Source organism: Bombus terrestris, chromosome 5, assembly GCF_910591885.1.
Source record: "Bombus terrestris chromosome 5, iyBomTerr1.2, whole genome shotgun sequence".
Classification (NCBI taxonomy): domain Eukaryota; kingdom Metazoa; phylum Arthropoda; class Insecta; order Hymenoptera; family Apidae; genus Bombus; species Bombus terrestris.
The window spans coordinates 1,834,782-1,861,563 of NC_063273.1; the positions used below are offsets into that span (position 1 = coordinate 1,834,782).

At 39.7% G+C, this 26,782-nt stretch overlaps 1 protein-coding gene across 3 annotated transcripts in view; it reads left to right on the forward strand.

Moving 5' to 3' along the window:
- Positions 1-25,584, forward strand: part of LOC100646141 (hemicentin-1) — a 98,528-nt gene extending 72,944 nt beyond the window's left edge. For 2 of the 3 annotated variants that reach the window (XM_012308902.3, XM_020863252.2), the window contains 8 exons: positions 12,055-12,399; positions 13,867-14,178; positions 15,549-15,700; positions 15,795-15,939; positions 16,691-16,984; positions 17,480-17,869; positions 19,179-19,496; positions 23,778-25,584. In XM_012308902.3, the coding sequence (XP_012164292.1) occupies positions 12,060-12,399; positions 13,867-14,178; positions 15,549-15,700; positions 15,795-15,939; positions 16,691-16,984; positions 17,480-17,869; positions 19,179-19,496; positions 23,778-24,319 (2,493 nt within the window). In that variant the 5' untranslated portion in view covers positions 12,055-12,059 and the 3' untranslated portion in view covers positions 24,320-25,584. Of the gene's footprint in view, positions 1-10,224; positions 10,687-12,054; positions 12,400-13,866; positions 14,179-15,548; positions 15,701-15,794; positions 15,940-16,690; positions 16,985-17,479; positions 17,870-19,178; positions 19,497-23,777 lie in introns of those variants that run through there. The other variant, XM_048406037.1, reaches the window with a different exon arrangement.
- Positions 25,585-26,782: the final 1,198 nt, after the last annotated feature.

The window sequence follows — 26,782 nt, forward strand, 5'->3', positions numbered from 1 at the left end:
TTTGAAACGTAACAAGAAGATAACCAAAATATTCAAGCGTTCAAATCAAACAAAAATACAGTGCTGGTATCACAGTTTGAAAGAATATTGTTTCTAGGAAAAGAATTACAGGAACTGTAGTTCCTATACAAGAATATCGATGACGCTGCACTGTACTCGTTATCCACCGAATTAACCTCGAGTAATTGGTTCACGAGGGATACTGATTGAAAGCACAATGAACAATCAACGACAATAAGGGTTGTACTCCTCCGAACGACGAGAAGCTTTCGAATTGTCTGCGACTGCTGCGACGTGACGCACGAATGATCACGACGAATAGTTAACAATACGCTATCCCGCAAACGCTTATCGATGCTGCTTGCGATTGAAAGAACCGCGCGAGACTGTTCATGGATGATCAACATTAATTAAAACGATACTTCACGAATGCTTGGACATATCGCTTACAGTCGAGGAACTCGCACAGAGCTGTCAACCGATCGATTCGACCGATGGAAGGAGCCTGTCTCCACGGAAGTTGGTAGATGTTGACGACTCGGGAAATGCAGATGGAAAGACCGTGAACCGATCGATTCGACTGATGGAACGATTCTTTCTCCGCGAATGCTTGTAGACGTCGACGAGTCGGGAATTGCAGCTGGGACTGCTCTCTCCGAATGCCGAGAGATTGAAACGGTTCTTTGCTCCACGTTTCGTGGAGAAGGTGTTCGTCGTTGCAAAGGAGTTATACGAGACTGTGCTTTCTCGACGCTGACAGAACAAACTATTCTTACTCCGCGTCTGGCGGAGAAGATGTTAATGAATCGAGGCTACGGTCGAGACTGTAGTAACACCGTTCCGAATATTTCAACGATATCGATTCTACGTTCACGAAACAAAAGTGTCGCAAATATGCACGTTGATCGGTTTTCGTTAAACGCGAGAAAGTGGTCGATCTCCGTGCTCGAAGCGCGCGAGGTTTGGATGTTACCTAGGAAAAGGACGCGGCAATTCCTCCGGGTGTCCCTCGATCAGTCGGACCGTTACCATCTGCTAAATCAGCCTTCGGAAATAACCGCGTTTTTAACCCGCTCGGTTATTGCGACTGCAATGGACGTGGGAAAGTAAAAGCATGTACTGCTACGAATATCGAAGAGAATCGTTCAAGCTGCTAAAGTCCCGTTCTCCGAGATAATATCTTGGCCGCAAAAGCGAGCGTCGTAAATCAGCCACGAAAATCCTCGCGTTTTTGTTCCTCCGGATGGAACAATATCTTTGCCTTATGAACTTGATGCGACAGAAATAAAATAATAGCTTGGCAATTGTTTGCTATTTCCCAAATTTATCAATGCGTATATTATCGTTATTATCTTCTCTATCGGAAAAATATATCCTACTGTTGTCATCGTTATCAACAAACGAGCCAACAGCTTCAAGTATTTAGACGTTGTTTGCTCGTCATTTATTTTTAACTCGTACACCTCACCGTGCATTGTATACTATCCTGCCGCCTTATGGTCACGCGTTGTTTGTCCAGGAACAACCCTGCGCGTTCATCCCTCATCTCAACCCCTCGATTTCGGTTGTGGACATTACTACGGTAAACTCAATCGTAAACGTATCCAGAGATAATATATAGGGATGTTTACAAGAAGCAGGACGATCGCCTTCCGTTTACGCCTCATCTGTCTACCCTATTAGACTGATGTAAAGCCCTTTCTTCGTCGACGAGTGCCTCGTGCAACTACAAAGGTTCTTAACTTGGATTATTTGTATCGAGGCTAACGAAAGTGGGCCATCTTCGAACATGATAAAAAAGTTCTATGTATTTCATATTTGACAACGTCGATTTCTTCCACTTCAATTATTCGACGAATAAATTGCGAAATGTGAGGTATGGTATCTTTTGTGTATTGCTTATGTAATTATGAAACTCGAATATAACATAATTCTCCGTATAGTTTTTGCATTCTATGAATAAATTGTAAAACTTAAACTACGGAGAACATGGTATTAAATTGATATAACAAGCACATGTAATAGTAATTTTAATATGTCTATGCGTTATTACCGTTATTTAATTACGATAGTTTAATACACAATATTAAAATTTCTGTCAATATATGACGATAAATTTTCTAATATCGAAGTACATAGCACGTTATAGTTCCTTAAAGCAGCCGCTACGCTATTCATGTGCAAAGAATTCCAATTATCTCGGGAGAGATTGTTTCCACGTTATTTACTTGAAATTAATTAAATGCAACATCTTAAAATTTGAAGTCGCAATTAATATCGTCTCGTTACCATAGATTGCAGTTATTAAAAATTACGCTGCCCTAAATTTTCGCACTATGGGTGAATAAGATATTAAATTAATAAAGTGCAGCAGTCACCGTATTAAATATTACCATGTGATGAGTGTTATAACGAAATATACCGAAGATTCTGTTGACCCAGATTTATACCACGATAAAAAAATTGCTATTTTTCAGAAATAAGATTTTAGCGTTACGATCATTCGCGTATCAACAGTCAGACTTCAATCAGGTCATACAGTAAGGAGTACACGAGATATTTAATGGATATTTAATATCATATATTTTTAACTTCTTAGCAGCACTTTTCCTTGGCTGGATAGCCGAGACCCTGTCGTAAATTTCGAAATTTCGAAACGGTCATGCGACGATCAATTTAACGGTTCTCGCGACTTAACTCGTACCCTCTCGAATAGTTTACAAGGGCTGTACGCTCTACCATCTCGACGCACACCCTCGTATAGCGCTGGGCCTCGGCACCCCTTTCAAAGACGCAACATAGGGAGGAAGAATACGAGGTACTAAAAATGCTTAAACGGCGTATTTTCAGCAGTATTCCAGTTAGATGTACGTCGAGAAAGTTAAGTTACGTCGCTACTTCACTGTAAATCCCTTCATACGTCGTGAAACTGTTTTGCATCGTGACGATATCGCTATCTCTACGCACATACACGCATACCAGTTATGCGTAAATACGTTGAAAAATTGGAAGGAATAAATGGCGATCAATTTATCTCCTTCGATCGCGCATCGCGAGAGCGAACACGATTAGTTACACCCCTTCACCGAACGTGACCCCTTTCGTTCGATTCTACGCTATGTCGTCCAAATTTGCCAACTGTCCGCAGTCTGATGCGTCGTTTCTAAGCATAAAGAAATTCTTTTGGAAAACAATCAAGAAATTCTGAGAAACGATCGAATTTTATTCCAATCGTTCCAGGTATAATCAAGCCCCATAACTTGATTCAAGATACGATTGAAATATTTGTATAAACTGGACCGTTAACGGTACCACGGGCGAAACAGATCGATAAAAATTTTGCAGTACAAAATACGAGCGGCAAAATGGTTCGTCGTATTTTCCTCCCATCAACGTTTTACGTTTGTTTTTTCGAGGACTATATTTTCCGAGGACTGAGAAGCGCAGAGGTCAAAAGTGGAGGAAAGTAAAATTGCCGAGACGGTAAGAGGGTAATACGAAATTGTGTATGGCGATACTCTATAAAGGCGGGCGGTAAGTCTTTGGATCGAAAGTTGGAAACGGTGTATGCAGGCCGCGTATAATGGTGGCGTGTAACGCGAGAGAGAACTGGCGCGCTTGATGCGGCGTAAAATCCAATTGCAACGGGTGAAGCTCTACCCCAGCATCGGGAAAAATGTGTCATACGTCGAAATGGTCCGGTCTATTTTCCTCCCCCACTCCTTGTTTCCCGCTTTTTACAATCCTCCTTTGTAACCTAAAAGCCTTAAAGTTTATTCGTTCGTTTTTCGTCACGGAAGGATCTCGGCTGTCGCGGTTATTCGCTCGCGCACTTCGCCGCACCGGTTTCTACTTTCGAGCGTCGACCTCTTTTACGCTTTCACGATGGAAATCATCCTGAAATTTCTCCGCGATTCGAAATGCCCACTCCTCTGTCTTATCGTTATTTGACTTTCCTTTTGAATCAACGATCGGCTGAAATGTTTTTTGATGGATGGTGAGCAAGCTGTACGAGACAAATGGCTGACAAATTGCTCGAGTTTCGCGAATGGATGATAAATATACCTATGTAAATTTGTATAGCGCGTGTTTTCCTACATCGTGGATATGATTTGGAAGAGGTGTAAGTTGGAAGGAACTTGGACAATCTTTTACATCAGGGCACAGCTCGCTGAGTTTGATTACCTCGAAATATGTCAAGATCGTCGTTCTCAGCAAGTTTTCCCTCAATACGTATGTACGTCGTTTAGGTGCAGTTTCCGAAATATTCACAAAGAAATTGCCGATTCTGACGAAAGTTGTGCACGATATGATTCTTGAAAAAGTATTTAACCCGTATTTTTTACATCTATGTCAGATTAAGTTCTTTCATTTTTATTTTACCTCTAGTAATACGTGTATTTAACTCAAACACCGTCTCAATGAGCCACATTCATAAGGCGTTGGTAAGAATAAGTAGAAGAAGCAGCCGTTCTTTCAACTAGAATTTTCGTTCGTATTTCCAAACGCAATCCATTTATATAACGTAGATTACGTAGAAAATAGCGAGCGTATTCCTTCGCAGGAAAATTTAACCGGTAAAGTTCTTCAAACATTTTGCTTTTCTTATGTGAAATTCCTGTCTGTGATAAAGGGCAACACAAGCCGTACAAGTATCTCTCAGAACGAAAGTACTTAATACGTTAAATGAGACTGCTTTGCTCCATTCTACGAGATTGATACAAAGGTCTGATTCCGTAAAGGTCTATACAGTTGGATCGCTTAGATTATAACATTCGTCGGTTTTATTACATTTTGCTGTTTGCGTTTATCAAGTATAGTTTCGTCGATTATATTTCATTTTAGAATATTCCCGACTATCTTTTTAAAACCGTCTTAACGGTTTATCAAAACGGGTGGTTTGCTCTGTGAAACGACCTAGCGGCTAATTTTTTCCGTTTACACCAAGTCCATTGTCTCTTCTGCTTATGCAAATAAAATTCTCAATTATATCAACGCTTTCGCGTGAAACAAAAATCGTGCAACATACGCGCTTCTTAACAGGCTTCGATCCATGTTTGTTCTTTTCTCGCGTAGCTGCGTTGACGCGTGATAATCTCGCGTAACCTGCATCATCGTCGACCAGAACGCGTGTTTGCCGAGTCAACGTTGTTTTCCTGGGCGTCGTTGGGGACTATTGGGAAAGGATTGTTACCGTGTTTGCAGAAATGGCGCTGTTTACACAGGCGTTTCTCCTCGGAACGAGCATCGCGTCGCGTCATCGCGCGTTTAAATGGGCGAACGATAACAGTCGCAAGAACGCGTGCGTCCCTTGCAGTTGACGAGAATTCCGTTGGAAACGCGGACGTGTTTACGGGATTCTCACGAATTTGCGATAGCCTGGCAACTGCTCGTTATCGGACCACTGCGGCAAGTTGTTGTTGTTCTTGGGACGTGATTCGATACTGTGTGCTTCTCGTGACATGTTTTTATGCGAACGGCTTCGCATACTGTGTGATAGGATATTCAGGAAATTCTGCAGCTAACTATTATACGTAAAATGTGAACGTGGTGTCGGCCGTTTGAAAAGGAATTGTATTAAATGTAATATTTCAATGTTGTAGAAAATTTGATACGCTGTCATGTGTATATGCATAAAGGGAGTATATATGCATAGAGATTGTTTACATTATCCATGATGTAATCGTTTGACAATGTTCATACTGAACTCGTTTCTTTAATAGATAAGATACACGTTTACTTATTAATGATCGTAAAATGAAATTAAAAAATTATTCGACAGTGGTTTACAGGTATTTTGTACATCGTTTTCTTCGTATCTTCCTTACGTAACAAACATTGTGAAGTGTACTTTTATTAACAAACATACAAACTACAAAATGGTATTTGATGAAACTATATTTCTAATAACAATAAGATTCTTGATAAGCTTCCCACGTCTGTATTTTATGTCCCAGGACACAGATTTTTCAATGTTTGCTGGTATGAAAAACCCCAATCCAAATATTGATTCGTCAATTTTCATCTTGAAGCGAAATAGCTGCAATTAAATTGTTTCCCCAACCGCGAATTTAATAATTCATAAAAAATATCTGCCTTCGTGTTCACTCAGAATGTTGCCTTTTAAATGTCTTATTATTTTGTCTTATCATAAATGTATCGTGTATTCAAAGATTCCATCTGGTATCTTCGTAGAATTATATTCAAAAGACGAAAACTAGGCGGGAACGTTACAGTCTGATTTCATCTGTCCAAAATGAATTCTCACAGAAAAAATTTCTCGTTCGTATAAATTTAAATGCGTTCTACATACGTGCAAGCTTTAACTAGAATCGGAATTTTTTAATCTGACAGAATTCATATACATATGATATTATTTAAAAATTATACGTAGAATTTTTTATTATAATTGCGATAAAATTATACATGCAATGTTATTTCAAATAAACAATTTCTTTTCCAACTAGATACAGCGAGAAGGAATTATATGACGTAAGAACACATCTATTATTTTTCTTCTTGACGCAATTGGCTTAAAAGTTAAATGCGCGCGTACGTACTATATTCGTATATTTGGTACACTTTCAAGATCGATCTTCTCAGAAGCAAATCTTCGATTTATTTTTCTCTTCAAAATCTCTCGGAATACTTGCCGGATGATACGTGTTGGCGCTGTCTCGCAATAGCGCGATCACGCCATCGCGTCGTCAGACACCAGGGAAAAAGAAATCATCGTTCTTTATTAATGTCGCGTCACATTTCGTTTCTTAATAAGCATTATCGTCGATAATCGAGCACGTAATTCCGTCCGAAGTTTTCGCGGAATCCGATCAGGCCGATTTGCATTCCCATCGAATAAGATCACAGATCCGTCGAAACATCTGCGCAGCGTGGTGTTTCGCGACAGGTTACGTCTGTTGAAATCCGCGCGTATGGACTTGTACATAGAAGGAAGCGGCTAATACGATGCATTACCGATCCGCGACACGAGGTCGCGTTTGCTTTGAATAATTATCCGAGAATCGATGTGTAGTCAGATACGTGATGTGCTCTGAGAGCGGATCTATCCAACTGCTTCAAGTAAACGTTGATATCCGCCCAAATACGCATGTCGAATCCGTAAACGTTCGGTCCGACTGTTGTTTGCACGTAGGCACCTCTCGCACCGATAACTCAGTGCCGCATTTATCCGGTTTGCTCGAACGACGGAAGTTCCTTGCACCGGTTACGCTTTTGTATAGCGTATCGTTGGTAGAAGGCCTATAGGATGGATAGAGAGATATGGTAAAATTAGAAAAACGTTGACATCGTGGTGCAGCGATATGGAAAGATACGCACGAGTTCGTACACTTTCAGAGATGCTTCCAGACTTTTTACGAGACGCTTAAGGGTAAGAGCGAGACGAAGCTGATACGTCGAAGAAGACACGAGAAAGATAATACCAGGAAAAATAGTTGTCGAGGAACTTTGTTTGTTCGTTTCCGAGGAACTGTAGCCTAACGACCAAATAGTTGTACTGTAAAACTCCCGTTAATATCGTTACTCAATCTCTGTGAATTTGAGCACTCGACGCTTACTACATCGGTTTACCATAAATTACGAGAAACGGATGGAAACATAATTAGCGAATCGCTGGGCAACTCCGACTTGATCAGTCCTCCTAGGGCTTTGAACATGCCGATCACTGTGATAGCCGAGGGATTAAGACGATGTTGCGGGTCAATGGAGAGATCAGCTCCCGTACTCGCGGATTGCTCGTATAGCGCGTCGTGAGTTTACGACATGGAAGACCGAGACTATAGGTTTCGGAAGTTCGTGTGAGAGAATGCTGACTTTCTGTTTGCATCAAGTGATTTCATTATCGTCACACGATCACGTAATAACATAGCTCAAAGTATTGTTTCGCGTCAGTGAATATTATCGATCGACGAGGAAGCTTTTGCAATGAAACTTTTTAAAACGAAGAGTACGGAACGTAAAAGTCTAAATCTACTCTGCTTGAATTGCTTGAATTATATATATATACACACACATACACACATCTATTTATATAATTTGTTGTACACGTATGTTGCTCTTAAACGTTACACTTACTGTTAATTAAAGTACTTGCTAATTGTTTCCAAGCATCTGCGGCTTGGATTATCGATTTGTTTGTATTGGGCGAACGTATTACGAATTATTTAGCATTTGACGATGTTCCGTATTTGTGGAGACAATATTACGTCGGTAGCGTTGCTAACAGGTGTTTGTTTTGTTCGGACGAGGATTAGATTGGATCTAATAATTGGATATCTTGTGTTCTATGTTGCCTGCGGATGATATTGTAGTTTGCTGTGTTTGTTAAATAGTGATTCGACGGATAAATGTAACAAGCTATAATTCATAAATGTATGAGATAGCTCGCAATAAATAAACGCCTCTAGTAATTTAGCAGCGACGTGGTAACGTGCCGTTTCAAAGGCTAACGTTCATGAGCTTGTTAGAATAATTCCTAAATATTTCGATATTCCGAGGTAATACCATATGCACATTTGAAAAATATTTAAAACGAGTATAAAGAGCGAATAATAAAGGCAAATAAAACATTAGGCAAGTTACTGGGACAACGAGTAGGAGGGCGTGTAACACCTCGATCGAAAAATTAGTTCTTGAAAGTTGCAACGGTGATATGGTCTAAAGTGCAGCAAACTTACACTTTTCGAGATATATATGTATTAAAAAAAAATATATTAATACGTACATACGTATATACGTGCACGTACGTATAGATTATATATGTGTATACGACTTCTCTTTCTCTTGAAATGTGTTAAGTACTAGAAGCTAAATTCTTGCTTGCGCTAAAGCAGTCTCGTTGTTAGATATTTAGTGCCTCTGGCTGTGAAATACGTCGTGTAATATGCGCTCGATGAAGCGTGACACTGAATTTTCTGTTAGAACGAACTTTTGAATAATTCTCTTTGGATACTAGACGAAAGAGTGAGTGATGCACTGAAAAAAGTAATATGAGCGAGTTCCGCATTTAAGATTCATAAGATGCAAATTATGGAAAATACATATACATAAATAAAGTACAGATGTCTCGACTATTTCCGACTATTTCCGACTATTTTCATGTTTATTCGAGACGCACAAATACCACGAGGAAATGACGTATTAGAATTAAGATTGCAAAATAATATCGAAATACAATTTCGATTCATTATATAAAAACAGTTCGATGAATATAAATGTCTCTTTTACAGAATCATATTTTATATTCTGAATATATATTTTTGCTAAATAGTCATTATTGGTTTAAAGACTTTCGTACCATTTACAAATCGTACCATTTCGCGATAGAATTTTTAAACAGATATAGAATCGGGTACATTTAAACGTTAATTCAGTAAAATTATGGTTCTCCAATAATTTTCATATTCGTTTGATGCTTAATTAATACGTATAATGGATATATTTAAATTACGAGTTGAAATGCGTTTTGTGCTGTAATGGAAATACGCCGTGTCCTCTTAATCAATAGCTTAGTTGCCTGAATGTTCCATCAACATTTGGAACTCATTTTACTTTTATGCTTACATTATGGTAATAATTCTGTAATCAAATTTCAGGTTTCTCTACGCTTTTAAAACTCTTTCTCTAATCAATTAATACATTAAACGTAAAATACGTTTGATCTCTTTCGTACGTTTTTCTTTTCGAGTTTCCTGTATTTGTTGACGAATCCTTATTCGTTGAATTCTGTTTTATCGTGAATTTCTATTAATAGCTATAGCTTAAAGAAGACAAAGCTTGCTTTATTTAAGAAGAAGCTTCTACCAATGTAACAATGTAAAACAAAACCAAACACGACATAATTTGGAGCATATTTGCTTGTTTAATCACATTAACATGTTTCCCTTCGTCTATTATACATACATGTAAATGTGATTTAGGTATATCTATAATTCCAAGTCATTTCCTGTTTCTTAATTGTCCCACGAACCGACAACGTGTCACGTTTCTAAAACATCATGACTAAGGATGTAAATAATCCGTTTCTGCTAAGTCACACGGACGAGCCCAGCTATTTACCGTGTTCACACTTAAAAGGATTAAACGCTAACAACACTATCGACAGAATCGGAGATATTCACGGAATATTAGTTTATTAGCTAATATAAGTAATTAAAGTAATAATATAATAATATAAAGGAAATATTCTTACGATTTTTTTAATGAATCTTAAGCTTAGTTTCTAACGTTTCAAGAGTTCGAAGCAATAACGCTCTCAGTTGCTTTATATCGCGAGGCTACAACAAACTCAACAAACTGTGCCATTCTGACGGAAAGAGTTCGCTCGCACTTACAGTACTCGACATCTTCCATTTCCTTGGCTGTTTCTTGCTCGTCGAACGTTTCGTTCGATTCCGCGAGTCAAGAGCAACGAGGACGAAAAAACGATGGACATTCATGCAGTAAATCGATAGGGTCGCGCGTGATTAATCTCCGGGGCGAGCAAGGGAGGCCAATTTCCCGAGTAGACGTTGTATGTAAGGACGACGAGGGAAAGGATAACGAGGTTGGTGCGCGGACGGTCAAGAGGCGGGTGGTGGCCAGGTAGCGGGACGATTGATGAGGTGGCTATGAAAGCCAATAAAATCGCGACGCCGCGGCGGCTCCCAGGACCAGGGACATAAATCGGTAAGTAGACCGATTAATTGGCCCCGTCTCGGCTTGTACACCCACTTACGGCCGCCGCTGATCGTACGTGTGCTTGTACGAACTTTTGTTGCCCCGACCTGCGCCTCGGTCCCGAGCTCCGGCCAATTTGCAGTAACTCGGCTCTCGGTCAGTGACTGACTAAAACTGGAAATTCGCGGTTGCGGTAAGAAAATATACGGGATTCAGGATCCTCGTTGTAGTAGCCTGAATCTCCAGATACGGCGTCGTTTACTGCGTACAAGTTGAATTAGGAAGAAAATGTATGTAGCGGCGGGAGGCCGCGTTACACAACCAGATGCTGCGAGAAGATAGATTCGAACTGCAGGTATTTCTTCGAAGATGAAGCAGAACCAGTTTAGGGAAACTGGTGTGTTCCGTGCTTAGAATATGGACGAATATTTGTATATAAAGTACGAAAGTACCAAAATCTTTTTCATTTCGATATTTTCAAAAGAAAGATTCGCAGACGTAAAGAAAGATCCGCTTATCATGCGTGTTACATGTCACGAGAAATCAGAATCGCTTGCCTTCCTCTTATACTCTCGTCCCAACGTTACAAGCGGTAAATGACAAAAACTAAATCATCTTTTATGCCAAGTGAGAACAACATGAAGAAAGGAATCTCTTGAAATCCCTCGGTTCCCAGCTTAAAACATCTGAACCACAGAACGAAAGAATCAAAGAACATTAAACAAAGAGGGTGGTTCAAACCCGACGCTGTACCGTGGCAAGAATAAGAACGAGTCAGGTAGAATCGTAACAGCATCAAACGCGTGCCCATAGCTTGGAAACGTCAAGACGTTGGTCCTAGTAAGAAACCAGAGGTGCTAAAAATCCTCGTTACGCTCGTTTTTTATGCGCAACTGAGTGTTCAGCAATAATATTTCTTAGGATCACGTCCTAATGTTTCTCACTATCACCAATAATCATACAATACGACGGTATTGGGATTATGAAAGAGTGACAAGCGTTGGATGAATGATAATTTACTGAATATATATGTATGGTTCCTCTCAAGTGAAGTACGACACTCTTTTATTGCGATATATATTTCGGAATGGCGTGGTTACGATGGCTGTTCTCTGTTTTACTATATTTGAAAGTTATGAATCGATAGCCAATAAGGTTTGATCTAGTAGGTGAGTAACTAACGAGGATAGGTAACGCAGGCATGCGGTAGGTGACGGCGTATAAGCAGCGGAAAGTTAGAAATGTAGCGTGATGCGAGAATGCGATTAACTACGGCACTTAATTAAGGTTATTTGATTTTTTGATGGAAATAAAACGTGCCGTGGAGGATAATATCGGTGAACGTGAAGCTTGAATAATATATGTGATAATTTTCAGTACCGATGCTGAATGTGTCGGCGGTGGCTGGCTTCAAAGCTCAAATACCTTGCGACATCGATCCAACGAGTAGAAGCGAGGTGGTGAGCATGGTTTTTTGGTACAAAGACGAGAGGGACGGCGAGCCGATATACAGTCTAGATGCTCGCGGCAAATCGATAGCTCAGGCGAAGCTTTGGTCAGATTCATACGTATTCGACGAAAGGGCGACCATGAGGACGAACGTGGATCCCGCGAAATTGGAGATCGATCCCTTGGAGGCAACCGACGCGGGCGTGTACAGGTGCAGGGTGGATTACAAAAATAGCCCGACGAGAAATCAGAAGGTTAACCTCACGGTGATAGGTGAGTGTGTTCTATCTCTCTTTTTACAGTGTGTTTCATGTCTCTCTCTCTCTCTCTTTCTCTCTCTCTCTCCCTCTCTCCCTCTGTTACTGTTTCCACTTGATGATCAATCGCGATTAATTGCTTTCATTCCGAAACTCGATGCTATCTCGACGTTGTCGCTTTTAATTTCGAACTTTTTAGTTTTCCAGCTCGCCTTTTGCTCGTTTTCGGTTATTTCATGAGATTTAGTTTTAACGCCTGGAATTGAAAATTCCGCAGATTAAAAGAGAAATGTCAGAGAATTTTATCAGCCGAACAGATCCGACTTTCTTCGTTGCGACAGCGACGATTGCCGATAGCTAGTCACCGCGACGTGAAAATGTTTGTTCAATCGCAAGTATAGATGCTAGAAGGATGATTAATCAAAATTTTGTTAACGTGTTTCATAGATGAGAATGTGTCGTTAAGCTTTCGTGTATACGTAATCGGTTTTCGCTTTATATCTATTCAGAATTGTACATTAGAACGAGATACCGATTAAAGCGAGTTATTTTAAAGAAATGAAATTCTTATCAGAGAATCGTCATTTTCATATTTGTTGCTTTGTAACCGTGTGATCCAAGTCACCATTGTTACGAGATAAAGGGAAAGCTTATTTTGATATAACATTTTCTATAACAAGTTATACAGTCGCAAACATCCAGGATAGTACGTACAACGTATCGTCTTTATTCGATTGCAAGAATAAACATAATCGTGTTGTTGGGACTCATTATGCTAGGAATATCTTGTTACTCTTAGACACCGACGCGATGGTAACGCAATTTTCACTTAATTAATTGGACACGGTACGAGAGCTCGACAAATATTACATATTATGGCAATTTTCTGGTGTCGCTGCTATACGGATAAAGAATTGTTCGTTCGTATATTTTTTTTTTAAGTAACATGCGTCTTCGTTTTACGGAGTGTCATCTCCAGCAGTTTTATCATGCGCGTATGCAGCGCCTACTTGAGCAAAAGCCATTTTACCGTAATTTAGCGCTGTTTCGTGGCGGCAGGATCATTTATGGCGTTTAATTACATTCATCTTGTTAATACCGGATATGGTAGATTTCACAGTTTCTGTTTCTAGAATAAGAGATGGCATCTAACGACAAAATGTAATAAACAAAGCAACGGAACGTTCACTGTGAGATTAAGATACCTAGAAATTTTCGTCTCTTCTCTCTAATTGCTCTGAGGTTAATGTAACGTTGATCTATCTAAATCTGCTTAATAAAACAGTTACTTCGTACAATTGTTTAGTAAAATTGTCAAAGCATTCTCTGTATAGCGCGAGTTGGGTGATTGAAGCAATTAAAAAATTATCGGAAATAAATTTCTCCGTAAGCAAATAACGTGTGCCGGGGAAATCGTTCGAAAGATTTAAAGAAGAAAGATACTCGCGGTATTATGACTTACATAAATTCGTCCTTACGACAGTGCCACCAAACAAGCCTGTGATTTACACCGGGCCCGGTAAAAATTTGGCCAAGGTATTGCAGCCCTTTAACGAGGGCAGCGAGTTGTCGTTGTCGTGCGAGGTAATCGGAGGTTCACCGCCGCCGAAGGTCACGTGGCATTTCGAAGAGGAAACGGACGACACGTACACGTTAGAACACGGGGACACTACGATAAATCATCTCGACATCACGAACGTCACCAGGAAGTTCCTCAGAGCTAGGCTAATTTGTCGGGCAAGCAACACGCATCTCGTTGCTCCTCTAACTTCCGAGATTATTTTGGATATTAATTGTAAGTAAGAAACTATTTCAACTTGTTAACTGTCTTACCGAATGTTTAGCTTCCGTAAAGAGCTACGTCCTAATTTGTCAAAGTTTCGAGCTTATTAATAAACCGCGGTGTTTCTGTAAACTTTGTGATAATCCAGATACTGCATGTCGAAATACGGGATTAGTCGATGACTACTCTTGCTCATCGGAGTTGTGCGTCGCTTTGACTTGTTACACAGCTTGAGACAAGCTACGTACATTTCAAATAGCGAATAATGGAATAAAACGCGGTAGTTCGTGGTAAAACGTGGAGTTGAAAGACTCGCAGTCATCCTTCCTTTCGATATACGTGTTACGCGTTATATTAAAAACGTCGAAATTTTATTAGCACCGTAACGAGAGCCGACTATCGTGATTACGTCGATTAAATTTGGGACAAACGCGAGAATATGTTCCAGCAATCGCGGCACAATCGGCGATGAGGTGATTATACGTTGAAAAACAATAAAACGAAACAGAGAAAACAAAGAAAAATAGAGAGAATACAGTTTTTTTCGTGTGATATTTCGTTTTCGAGAAAATGCGGTTTGAAAATTTATCGAATAGACTTGGACCTGGCTAATTCCGGACTAGATAGGAGCAAGTAATGCAATATGCGTTATTGTATACCGCGTTATAAGAAGAATTTGAATGGGTCGATGTGATACGACAACGAGTGCTCTCAAATTTATAACGAAGATAACGAATTGGTTATTTTATGGGGAGGAAAATATGACTCGAAGAAAATGAGATTCCATCGTGGGATTAAAGTTTGGAGAAGAAAGTTGAAATGAATTCTATGTAGCGTGAGATTAAGGGCGATAAGAATGGAAGATAAAAGCGTAATGAATAAACATTACTTTTTATTTCTAATAATATATACATATATATCGACTGCTGTAAAGATTAGGACAACCGTGTGTGAAGAAGATCTGACATTTAGCGGAGATTGAACGTCTCTCGATCCCTCTTTTTTTTTCTTGTAATATTTTTAATATAATACACGTTATGAGATAAAGAAACGACAAATGGAAAGATGTTCGTCAATTGTATTTCCATATTGTAGCTTTTTAATCTCATCGAACATAAAATTTATTGTAGCATTCCACCAAAAACAGAGACGATAACGTATTATCCGCAAATGCTATCCACGATAATTTGAAATGTTCCTCCTTTTTGGCGATGAAATTTTCAAGAGAAAATCTCGATACCGTAAATTATATTGCATTCGTAACTGCTTTAAAATAACGTAGGTATCACTCGACAGACGACGTTCCAAATTTCATTGCAATTTACTAAAAAGCATATTTTTCCATCGAAATATCCCTCTATGTAAATCGTGTTGGATTCCAGTGAAACCATTAGTAGTGAATATTACGAACAAAGAAACGCACTTGTCGGCGCTAAAAACGTACGAAGTTGAATGCGCCAGTTCGGGTTCCAGGCCAGAGGCTGTGATCACTTGGTGGAAGGGAAACCATCAGGTCAAACATATGGCCAGAAATGTGAGTAGAACATTTTTGAACTTATACTAGCCGCGGTTCGTTTCTACCTTTGTAAGACAGGTACACGTGAGCTTAGATTCTGAGTTCTTCGTAGTTTGCAGATAGTCCGAACATCACGAGAAGCGTGTTGAGTTATGTACCCACCATGGAGGACGATGGAAAATATCTGATTTGCCGGGCGGAGAATCCGGTTGTACCTAACAGCGCCCTGGAAGATAAGTGGCGACTACTGGTTCACTGTGAGTAAAGCGAATTTTCTTTAAACTTTGACACGATGACGGCGTTACGAGGGATAACGCGAACAAACATTTTTAAAACTAGTATTTCTTTTTTACTAAATATTTAGGTATGTTTTGCGTTGCCAAATTTAAGTATCACTCTTTTGTTTCAACTTTCGCTATGTTTCAACAAACTATGTTTCGACACTCCTCAAAATGGTATTACTTTCTTAGCAAATTTATTTTTAATATGCCACTAATTTAAAGTATTTTTGATTCATAAGCCGTTTCTTTATTTCCACGAGTATGTATTCACTTCTGGCCATCGACTTTAGTTATTAGAACAGCGAGTAGGGAAACGTGTAATACCTTGGCCGAAAGCTCACGATTCAAGGATTACAATGGCGTTGATCCGAAGTGGCAAACTCAACATATTGTTATAAGCAATAAAAAATTCACGTACAAAAATGTCATTCGAGGCTCATTTTTCAAGTTATAAACGATAGTATTTTACATTAGAACTACAATGGTATCAATGGATCAGTCGACGAACCTTTCTATCTCACTTACGATTTACGTTCCCAACTATGATATAAATTGAAATCTTATCCCATGTCATTTGTTCCAATTGGTGTATTTTACAACAAGAAATATGAAATACGAGAGAGATAGGAAGAAAGATTTATCGATACTACTGGGCGTGTCTAGTATACTAGTAGAAATTGTCCTTAATGGTACTCTTAGATTGATTTATCGCGCATAAAATTCCCAGATGCACCAATAGTGACGATCAAGCTGGGTTTGAGTTTGAAGGCAAACGACATAAACGAGGGCGATGACGTCTACTTCGAATGCGACGTTCAGGCGAATCCCAAAGCGTACAAGCTGGCATGGTACAAAGACGGCAAGGAGCTGCATCAGAACTCGACTGCTAGAATTTTTCTTCCCAGCGGGCAATCTTTGGTTTTGCGAAGCGTGACTAGAAATTCCGCCGGCGAATATTCTTGCATGGCAGTCAATGTCGAGGGGAAGTCTACCAGCAGACCGGTAACGTTGGACATAATGTGTGAGTAAATTTTTACATTTTTTTTCTAATCGATTAACCCTCTAAATACGTGAAAATCAGGTATTCAGTGAAAAATCAGTAAAAAAGATGGATAAAATGCTTGGCTGAATACAATATACGTATCGCATTTATTTTTTTAATCGAGCAATAATATAACGAAATGAAAACAGTTTTATCATAAAATATAAGTATAGTAAGCAGAAAAAAGAAATGATATTTTTTGAATCTTATTTCATGCATTGTTATATTTCTATAATTAAATGATATTTCAATTTTTCTACTTTTTTTACTTACTACGTCAATCTTTTAAAAGATTTAAAAATAACACTTCTCGTACTTTAAAGCACCGTAACTACAGAATAAAATCTTTAATTTCTCACCTATTTCTATGTTCGCCACGGTAGATGGACTTTAAGACGAGATCTCGTAATTCGGTTAGGGTTTCGGATTCGCGTTGACACGATACATTGGAGGTGTGTCCGACCTGATTTTCAGACGCGCCTGTCTGCAAAGACGGCTCATCTACCCAAGTTGTCGGCGCCTTGAAGCACGAGACGATCTCGCTGGTATGTGGCGTGCAGTCGAAACCGCCGCCCATCACTTTCCACTGGACCTTCAACAATTCCGGCGAGCTGATGAACGTGCCGGCCAACAGATTCACGCAAGTGAAGCCGCTCAGCCTCATCACTAGCCACTGGCATGGATCCAGGTTGAACTATACTCCGGCAAACGACATGGACTATGGCACGGTTGCCTGTTGGGCGAAAAACCGGATAGGGGTGCAAAAGACGCCCTGTCTTTTTCAGATCATCGTCGCCGGGAAACCCTATCCCCTTCAGAATTGCACGGCCCTCCAGTCGACCGGTCCGTACGCGTATCGAATGGGTAAGCGACACTGGGAACCCCTCGTTTCGATCTAAACGCCGCTAACTATGTTATTACGTACGCCCGTCATATAGGAGGATACTAGCTCGCACTCGATAGCTTCGTATGCTATGTTCAACAACTTATTTTCCGGTGTTCCCTCGACAAGAGACAAGATGTTCGGTCGTGCGTGAAAACGATCGTAAAATTAGGCAAGCCCTTCGGGAATCGATTGCCGTACGTTTCGAAGGGCTCCTCGGTTTTTCGTTACAGGAAAGCGACACTGGAGATGGGGAATTTTGACGCCGTTTGGTCTTGGTTTACCGAGGAGACACGTTAAACGTTGTTAGGCTACTTTTCCTCGTTTTATGTTCAGTCCTGTCAGGCCGTTATTTCGCAACCAAGTACTTTTCTCTTCGATGTAGATTATAGTTCTTAAGCCGTTGAAGCAGTTTACTATTAAGGTTCCTATTGCGCTTGCTGTTACAGTCGTATCGTAACTCAGATTCAGATTTTAGGCAGACTACCTAATTAAATGTTGCGTTATTTTATGCTATTTAGGTCAGGAGATTGTTTAACGAATAATTTTTGTCGTAATTCTTGTCGTAATTCTCGTAAATAGCTTTTACATATTTTTACAGCGCTCTAGGGCTTTATCTTGCGTGAATACAAAATTTTGCCCGATTTATCGTTTCCTTAGTACCTTGAGCTAATTATCACGCATTATGTAAGATCAGGAAGTAGCCTCATAGCTATGAAAAGAGGCGTACACACATGTGTATACCATAGTTATAACGCAGATTTATCAGGCGAAATAAAATTGTGAGTCACAGCGGTTTTGCATGCAATCCTTTTTTTTTACAAAAGAATTTGTTTCATCCACGTCCTTCGTTAGAAGATAACATCAGTATGATAAATAATAATAATTCCATAATAATACTGTTGTACAAGTACAGAGTCAAAAACATAAACAAACACATGGAAAATAGTAATTTTTCTAATCTAAATATAAAATTAAATAGATATTTGAATACTTAAGTATGTAAATAATTAAATACAGCGAAGTACAAATAGACTGTTTTAAATTTAGACGTTATTCGTTGCTTTTACGCAGCATGATAATTTCCAAAGCGAGAAAGCCACTCGGTTTAGACGACAAATTATTTATATCTTTAAAAGTATTAATTTTTCGACCCATATTCGTTAAGAGCTTTCCCTTTTATGTGGCAAGTGCTGTCTATCCTCGATTTTCCGAATTCTCTTTTTCTCTCGCATATAACAGCGCGGGCATCCTTCTCGAAACCATTCACCACATTTTTCCATAAAATAGGTCACGAGGATTTCAAAGCCACCGAATCGAGGGATGCGGATTGGTTGATCGTCAGATGCTCGGAGGGATTTGACGGCGGTTTGCCCATAACTAATTACGAGCTGGAGGTGTATAGCGAGGAGAACGTTTATCACTTCAATACCTTTTACCTAAACCACACAGAGAGATCCAGCTCGTCCGGTCCGGTTTTTGAGGTTCCTGGTTTAGAGACTGGTCGTAAATATAGGCTTCATCTTTACGCTGTCAACGCAAAGGGTCGAAGCGATCCTGTAGTCCTTGAACCAGTCACGCTCAAAGCAGTCGCTATGTACACCACCGGTAAGTTCTACGAATGTTTTCCTTTCTTATTGACGTCAAAAGTGTGCAGGATGTAAAAATATTCAGACTCTTGCTCACTGGAAAATGTTTCTAGTAAATTTGGTACTTTATTTGGTATTTTACATTATGAAACATATATGATACAAAAGGTAGGTTTGTAATCAAATAAATAGAAAATATACAACACACTATTATATTATCTATAATATTAGAATCATTTCTAACTCGGTTTCTAGCATGTAAGTACATTAATCTCCTAATTTACGAATCATATAGCTCGATGTATTCGCTGAATACGAGCAAAATGAAAAATTCGTGAACTCTCTTCCTCGATTCGATGACATTATAAATGACGATATTATGAAACAAAATTAACGCGTATCTCCAAATGCAAACAGACGCGATCGATAATGTCGTGTTACCCGCAGCAATATCCAGTTACTCGAGCAATTATACGTAACTTACTAAATTGAACGAATTCATTTCCATCTTAGCCTGTGAAAACCACCGGAAAACTGAAGGGCGAACGTCACGATCATATTCAGCTTGGGGTACAGAAACGGTGAACACGAACGAGGTCCTTTGGCAAGAGGATACGCGTTCCTGACATTTGTCACGTCTCTCAATTAGCCGGAATTGTATCACGAGTTGAACGGGCCATAGCATCGTATTGCGAGCTTGGTCCGTGCGTTTCACGAGCGCAATTATACGCGTATCCGCGATCATTTCAAGCTCTCTTTGGCCGGAGTCGCCTTTCCCTCTCCGTACGACACGTTTCTTCGTATCCTCCTTTCCCGCGGAGGTTGAATTAAAATCCCATAAAGAGCGAGTCCCTTTCCTCGCTGCTGTCTCATTCGAGGCGCATTTATCGCCTTTAATTTCCATCCTCATGGTTTATTCATCTCGGTCCGTGGACGATCTCGGCTTGTGTGCGCAAACGTTCCCCGCTCTTCTTGGATAGGTATTCGTTCCTGTACATGCACGTATAATGGTGTGTGCGTGGACAGGCACGTTCGCAACACGAGCTCATCTCGGATCTCGGCCTGTATACGTTTTACTGATAATGCGAACCTGGTCTGGGCCGCCTCGAACCTCCAACCCTGTCGTCAACCTTTGCCAACCTCTTCGGATCCGTTTCAACCAGTTTCGCCGAGTCCATGTCATTTCCTCCTAATGTGTCCCGTTAAGAACCGCAGGTTAGTGCTTTTATAAATGCGAATGCTCGTTCTGAACGAAATGAATTCGTTCTGTGTTGCTCTGGTTCGTTTGAGTGGCTTTTATTCGGCGAGGCACAGCGATACTTTCGTTTGTTCATTACATTTTTTCATTCACGGTATCATTATGGATACCTTGGTCAGTGAGAATACACTGTTGGTTGTTTGGTGTATCGTTAATTAATACCTCGACCACAACGTCGATGTACCTACTTACGAACAGAAACGTAGGATCCATTTTCCATTCGATTAAAAAAACGTTCATCTATATTATTATGTTCTAATCCTATTTCTCTTATCCGAATTCACGTTATTCGAACGTTCTATAGTCTAGACACCCTACATGTATATGTATGTACGTATGTGTACAATCTGGTTTACGTTTAACAGTAGAAGCATTTGCATAGCATTCTAATATCCCAGACGAAAACGCGTTATGCTAACCGCAGTAACTGGGTGTGAAATAGTGAAGGTGTTTGAGGATAATAGAAATATCGTAATACGACAAGTCCTAGGGATATTAGAAAGCGGGGTAATGCTGTTAAAAACAATGTACATTATGCTAGGAGGTAATTTTTGTGAAATGAACTTTTAATACGTATCGTGTTGAGATTGTACGTGATATTTTATGCGCTTTGAACAATGAAACTGAAAAAGTTGACGTGCCTAAACCTTTTGCACCTTTTCAAGATCTACGAAAGGGCCGAGATAGTACAAGACATTAAGGAGATTTAGATCTAATCGATATAATCCATCGAAAGAATAATTCTATGATATTGTTACAGAATGATACACGTGCAAACAAATTCGGATAATATTTCTTAATATTTTTCTAATTATTATTTACGTAGTCGAAGATTCTATCGGAGTACGTACATACATATTTTGTTTGCAATAATTTTATTCGGATTTCATCATGTGCAGTTTCGTAGTTCCATTGCGTCAGTGTTCGTTATTTCGCGTAATATAAAGTATAAGTAATACGATGAGTATCAGGATTAAAGCTTGTCAACGTGATTAATAATGATTTTTTATAAACGTGAATGAATAAGCGGCATTATCTTATTATACACGTATTGCATTTCATTGTAACATCTATACCCGTTTTTAGATTTTCGCGTTTCATTACAGCTGTTAACGAGATTTCAAGATTTATGTAACATCCACGATATACTCTCGTGAAAATGTGTATGCGATTAACAAATTCAGCAAGTATAAGAATAATATACGCATAAAATGGCACGAAATAAAACGAAAACACACGAAACGAACTCTTTCTGTTCAATCTGATACTTCAAAATTATTCCTTCTGAAACAGTTCCATCTCAACTAAGTATTTACGTAACGACGATCTCTCCTGGTGCCATTCCCTTTCTTCGCTAATTTCGTTGAAAGTTAAGCCGATGCATTAGGATGTATTTGCTCTGATTGCAAATTGCCTGTAAACGTTAGCCGTACACAAATCAAATTATCTTGGTATATGTTTGTTTCGGAATAAATATGTACACATCTGTACAGGTGCATACGGAGGAACGTGCACATTCGAAACGTTCGTTGGCTAACGAACCGAAGCGTTTTCGGAATGTCAAAAAGCTCGGCCATCGTCGTCAGTGGGCCCGCTTTCCTATTTCCTTCTCGATCTTTGCTACCGGAAGTTCTTCACGTTTCTCTCGTGATCCAATAGCCATCCAAGTTTGCCAGAAATGTCTTAAGGCGCTTTTCCAAGAAAGACCGTGTCGTTGATTCGAATGTTCGTTTCAACGAAAATAATCCTGCATTCTTTCTCTTATTTCGAAAGCAATTCCGGGAATGCCATTCTTTTCATTTTGATAATTGGCGAGGTCGCGTTTTGTATTGAAATATCTTGCCATTAAATATAAATGATGATTTTACAAATTAAATTTCTATATTCTGGTTGCGAGGTATCAGTGTTTTCGAGGTTATACATAACTGATCGAACATAATATTAGATTAATATTTATGAAATGTCGTATTTCTGTATGAAATTTTGTCCCGTCCGCAATTATCAACCGCGTTAAACGAGATTTTGCTGTAAATTATGTTTATTCGTATTTGTATGATTTATCGCAAAGTCATCAGAACAATATCGTTGGTTATCATAAATAATCAGAATATTTGTACGTTCTTAAATTTGACAAAGTATTACGAAAGTTAATAAAAACATAAATGTAACGTTTAAGGAAGATTAGATACATACAATTCGTTATTCTCGTTGCGCAGATAATTGAGAGCTCGTATGAAAAATAGTTCGAATCGAATTTTTCAATTTTTCACATAACGATCCTTGGACCTTTCACATCTCATGTTACAGGATCTTATAGGATCTTACCGGACTATAGAATCGACCGCAACTGCAATTTCGTTATTCTTTATTTCTTATGAAAAAATATATTATGCTATATTTTAAGCTGTATATTTATATTCATACTCGTTACAACAAAAAGGGATCGTACAAATATCAAAAAGGATAATTTAAGAAACGACCACCACATCTAGCTGTATGTTTAGAGAATGAATTTTAACAATTTTAACTCTATTCGTCGTCGCGTTCAAGTTACCGTCATTAAGAAAAAGCCAAGCAAGTATGTACTTGCAGATAAAAAGAGAGAAACTTTCGACTTGAATTTCGATCGACAAGCTCTTGGGAAGAGCAGCTGATTAAATCGTCGAGGTTCTATCATAAAATCCATAGGGGCTGGTCGAACGAGTCTTAAATTACATTTCTAATTGCGCGAGCGGAGCGTTGAGATGAAACGTCGAAACTGGCTGCCATTCAATAACGAAATTCAATTACCGAGTGATCGATCTGTAAATTTAAAATCCACGACGATACTCCGTGCTCGATCCGTCGAAAGAAGAACATTGGTTGGGAAAACCCGGCCGATTGTACGCGATGCGCGTTAACAGTCGTCGGTGCTTTTAACAGCCTCGTTAGCAGCACTGATAACGAGCGCATCGTCCGATTCGCTTTCGACCAAACCTCGTACGTTCGATCGTCTACCTAACGATTGCCTTTTACGTGAGTCACCTTTCCTTCTGTCCGCAGATCGCGGAACTTCCGACGGCAGCATGGACTACAGTCTTCTGGTGGCATGTTTCGCCGGTGGAATAACAGCCGTGTGCATTCTGATCGTCGGCATAACTCTGACACTGTATCGCCGTAACCATCCGATGCAATCGATGAAAACTCACACCGAAGTGGTTCGTTACGGGAACAAAGACGACAGAGTGGTGATAGCGCCGTTGAATAAGGAGACCAGCGACGAGGTTAAAGGAGAAACGATGAACGATATGGCCGATGACGATCCTGACGTGATTCCAAGCAAGATGGATAAGAGGCCCGATATCTTCGAACCGAATTACGAGACTTCGAAGTCGGACAGAACGAAAGATTTCGGTCATTTGGAGGAGCTGGATTATCCGACGCCCTCGTCGGTCTTGCATACAAAGGACTCGTGGATCTATCCTAACGGCTACGTGAAAAAGGTGGAGAAGAGCTTGAGCCCGTTGCGACCCAGCACGCTTCCTGTCCATCGTAGTCACGATATTTACACGAGAAGTTCGCGTGTCCAAGAGAGCTGTATATAGGCGGTCCTGGTGGTTTGTCGACGATCGTGGCGTCACGACTGATGCTGACCAAATTGACGAGCCGCGACTCGTTCTCCGATACTCACCGATGAATTTTGCTCCAGTATATGAGTTTTAACGTCCGATGCTCGCTTGGGAGATTTTTGTTTGCATCCTATCGTTTGATCGTACAAGTAGCTTCCGAAATGTATGAGATATACGTTTGGAGAAGGTAGACGGTGGATGTGTTGGAGTAAATTTTGGGAATTAATTTAACTTTGTGTAATACCATACGATTTGGATGTTATTAACACACACGTATGGTATGTACCAGTTATATTAGATCGTAACGTATGAAATGCCGGTCCGAATGCTTCACATTCTTCAGTTAGATCGTATCAAGGAGTACATTGTCTGAAGCATGATAAACGCAGACTTAGGTTCTTTTCGTTGCGCGTATTCTCTGTTGATGATCGCGTTAAAGGTTCGTCAAGATCCTCTTTGTAACGGTACAACGAGTACGCGCAAAATTGACATCATTTTTCTTCGTTTCAGGTGAGTTTAATTACTTTGATTACAAATGTGTGTTTCAATCTTGAAATTCGAATTGGAAGCGAATTGCAGTTACTCTGCAAAAACCTAACGTAGTTGCTGGTTTTCCAACGAAAATACAGGCAACTGATCGCAATTATAGATGGGTGTAGAAAGGAATCGTTCAAAGAATGACATTTTTGAGACTGGATGAAAACTTTTGAATAGGTTTTATTCGCGTGAAAGAAGGAAAGAACGGACGCGGCTCACAGTTTACTATCCTATCGCGAAACTACGATTGACTCATGCCAAAAACGTTAAGCATGGTAAACGACGTTTGTAAATAGACAATAAGTACCGTTAAGATTCCCTCCTGAACTGTCAAGATCGTACTCTTATTTTTCACCTAGATTTAAATTAATCGTAAATATAAATGTAAAAAGGAGAGAATAACAGGCGATCATGCAGTGTCTCGTTCGTCACGACGTTTGTACATAGACAATAATTTTTCTTCCTTGAATGTTCGTCTCCCAGTCGAAAGCTTCCCGTACTCCCGATATCCATCGTCGCGTCGCGTTGCGTCGGTACCGTGCTTTCGTGTTGAACGTTGTTTCGTATGAATATTTGGTGTATCGTGTGAGAATGAACGCGTTTCACTGGCAAACGCGTTTATGCTTGGTCAATCAATTGGTCGAACCTTTTAACGAGCATGTAAACGTTTGTATATATGAATAATAAACTTCGTTGTTTAATAACTTGGAAGAGGAATTTGCTTTCTCAAGAATATACCCTGTGACGTTGAAGCAACGATGGAACGTAAGTAAGCAATAGGTTCTCGTTGATTTTGTTGGTAGGTAAACTGCGGTAGAAATCTGGAATATTACTAATTGTACGTGGCTTCTAACAAAATTGGATTTATTTCGCTATGCTGCTTTTCTCATAGAAAATGTCACTCAATATTTTTTGTGACGTTCCTTGTAATTTCACTCTTGTCAATTAACTAACAATTAAAGATGTCACTTTAATTATCAATAATGGCACAAGTAATTACTCGAAAACTAAGAGAAACTGATCGATGGTTCTAATATAATTGTCTATAATTAACTTTGTACGTAACCTGAAAATATCAAATACGAAAGTCAGCCGATTTATAACTCGTAACGTTTGCGAAACTCTATCTTTATCGATGACGTGCAATTTTTTAAATTTCGCAAACACGAGTATACGGTTTCTCAGCCTCATGGCCGACGTTAGTTGATACATGGCACAGATAAAAGCTAACTACAACCGGATTCGTAATTGGTTACTCTTCGCTTTACCGTACAATCGATTTCTACTATTTTTTGATCTATCTGTTCCAAAAAAAAGCGACATATTCGAAGCGTCGCGTCGTTTCCTAACTCTGGACACGACGCGGAGGACATCGAATTGCGCTCTCCGCGGAATCACAACGAATACGGCTTTACATAAATTCCAACTGCAATTCCAGTTTGACAGCAGACTGTTTCTCTTCCATTAACTCTTCGACGTTTGGAATACTGTTGACTGATTCTGGACGCATAGGCAGCGATTTGCTGGGCCGGCTGATATTTCAGTAAGCCGCTTATCCCTTGCCGCGGATCTAGAGATCTCTTGCAGCGGCTCGTTTAACGTATACCATCGCGTACACGCGATTCATGCAGCACAGATTTCAGTGCACACGTGGCTTGACATTGCGACGGAGATCTAGACGACGATGGCCAACGATAAATCACATCGTTAGGACAAGACTGCTCCTAGCGAATCTCGTTTCACGCTACCTGGAAATAAACTACCGGTAATGTATTCCTTCCGCAGACACACGTCAGTTGACCGTACCGTACGACTTATCGTTAGCGGCATTATGATGAAAATCTAACGAATAAGGATAAAAATTGCGAAGAACGTTCTAGATTTCGTAGAAAGAACTTTTAA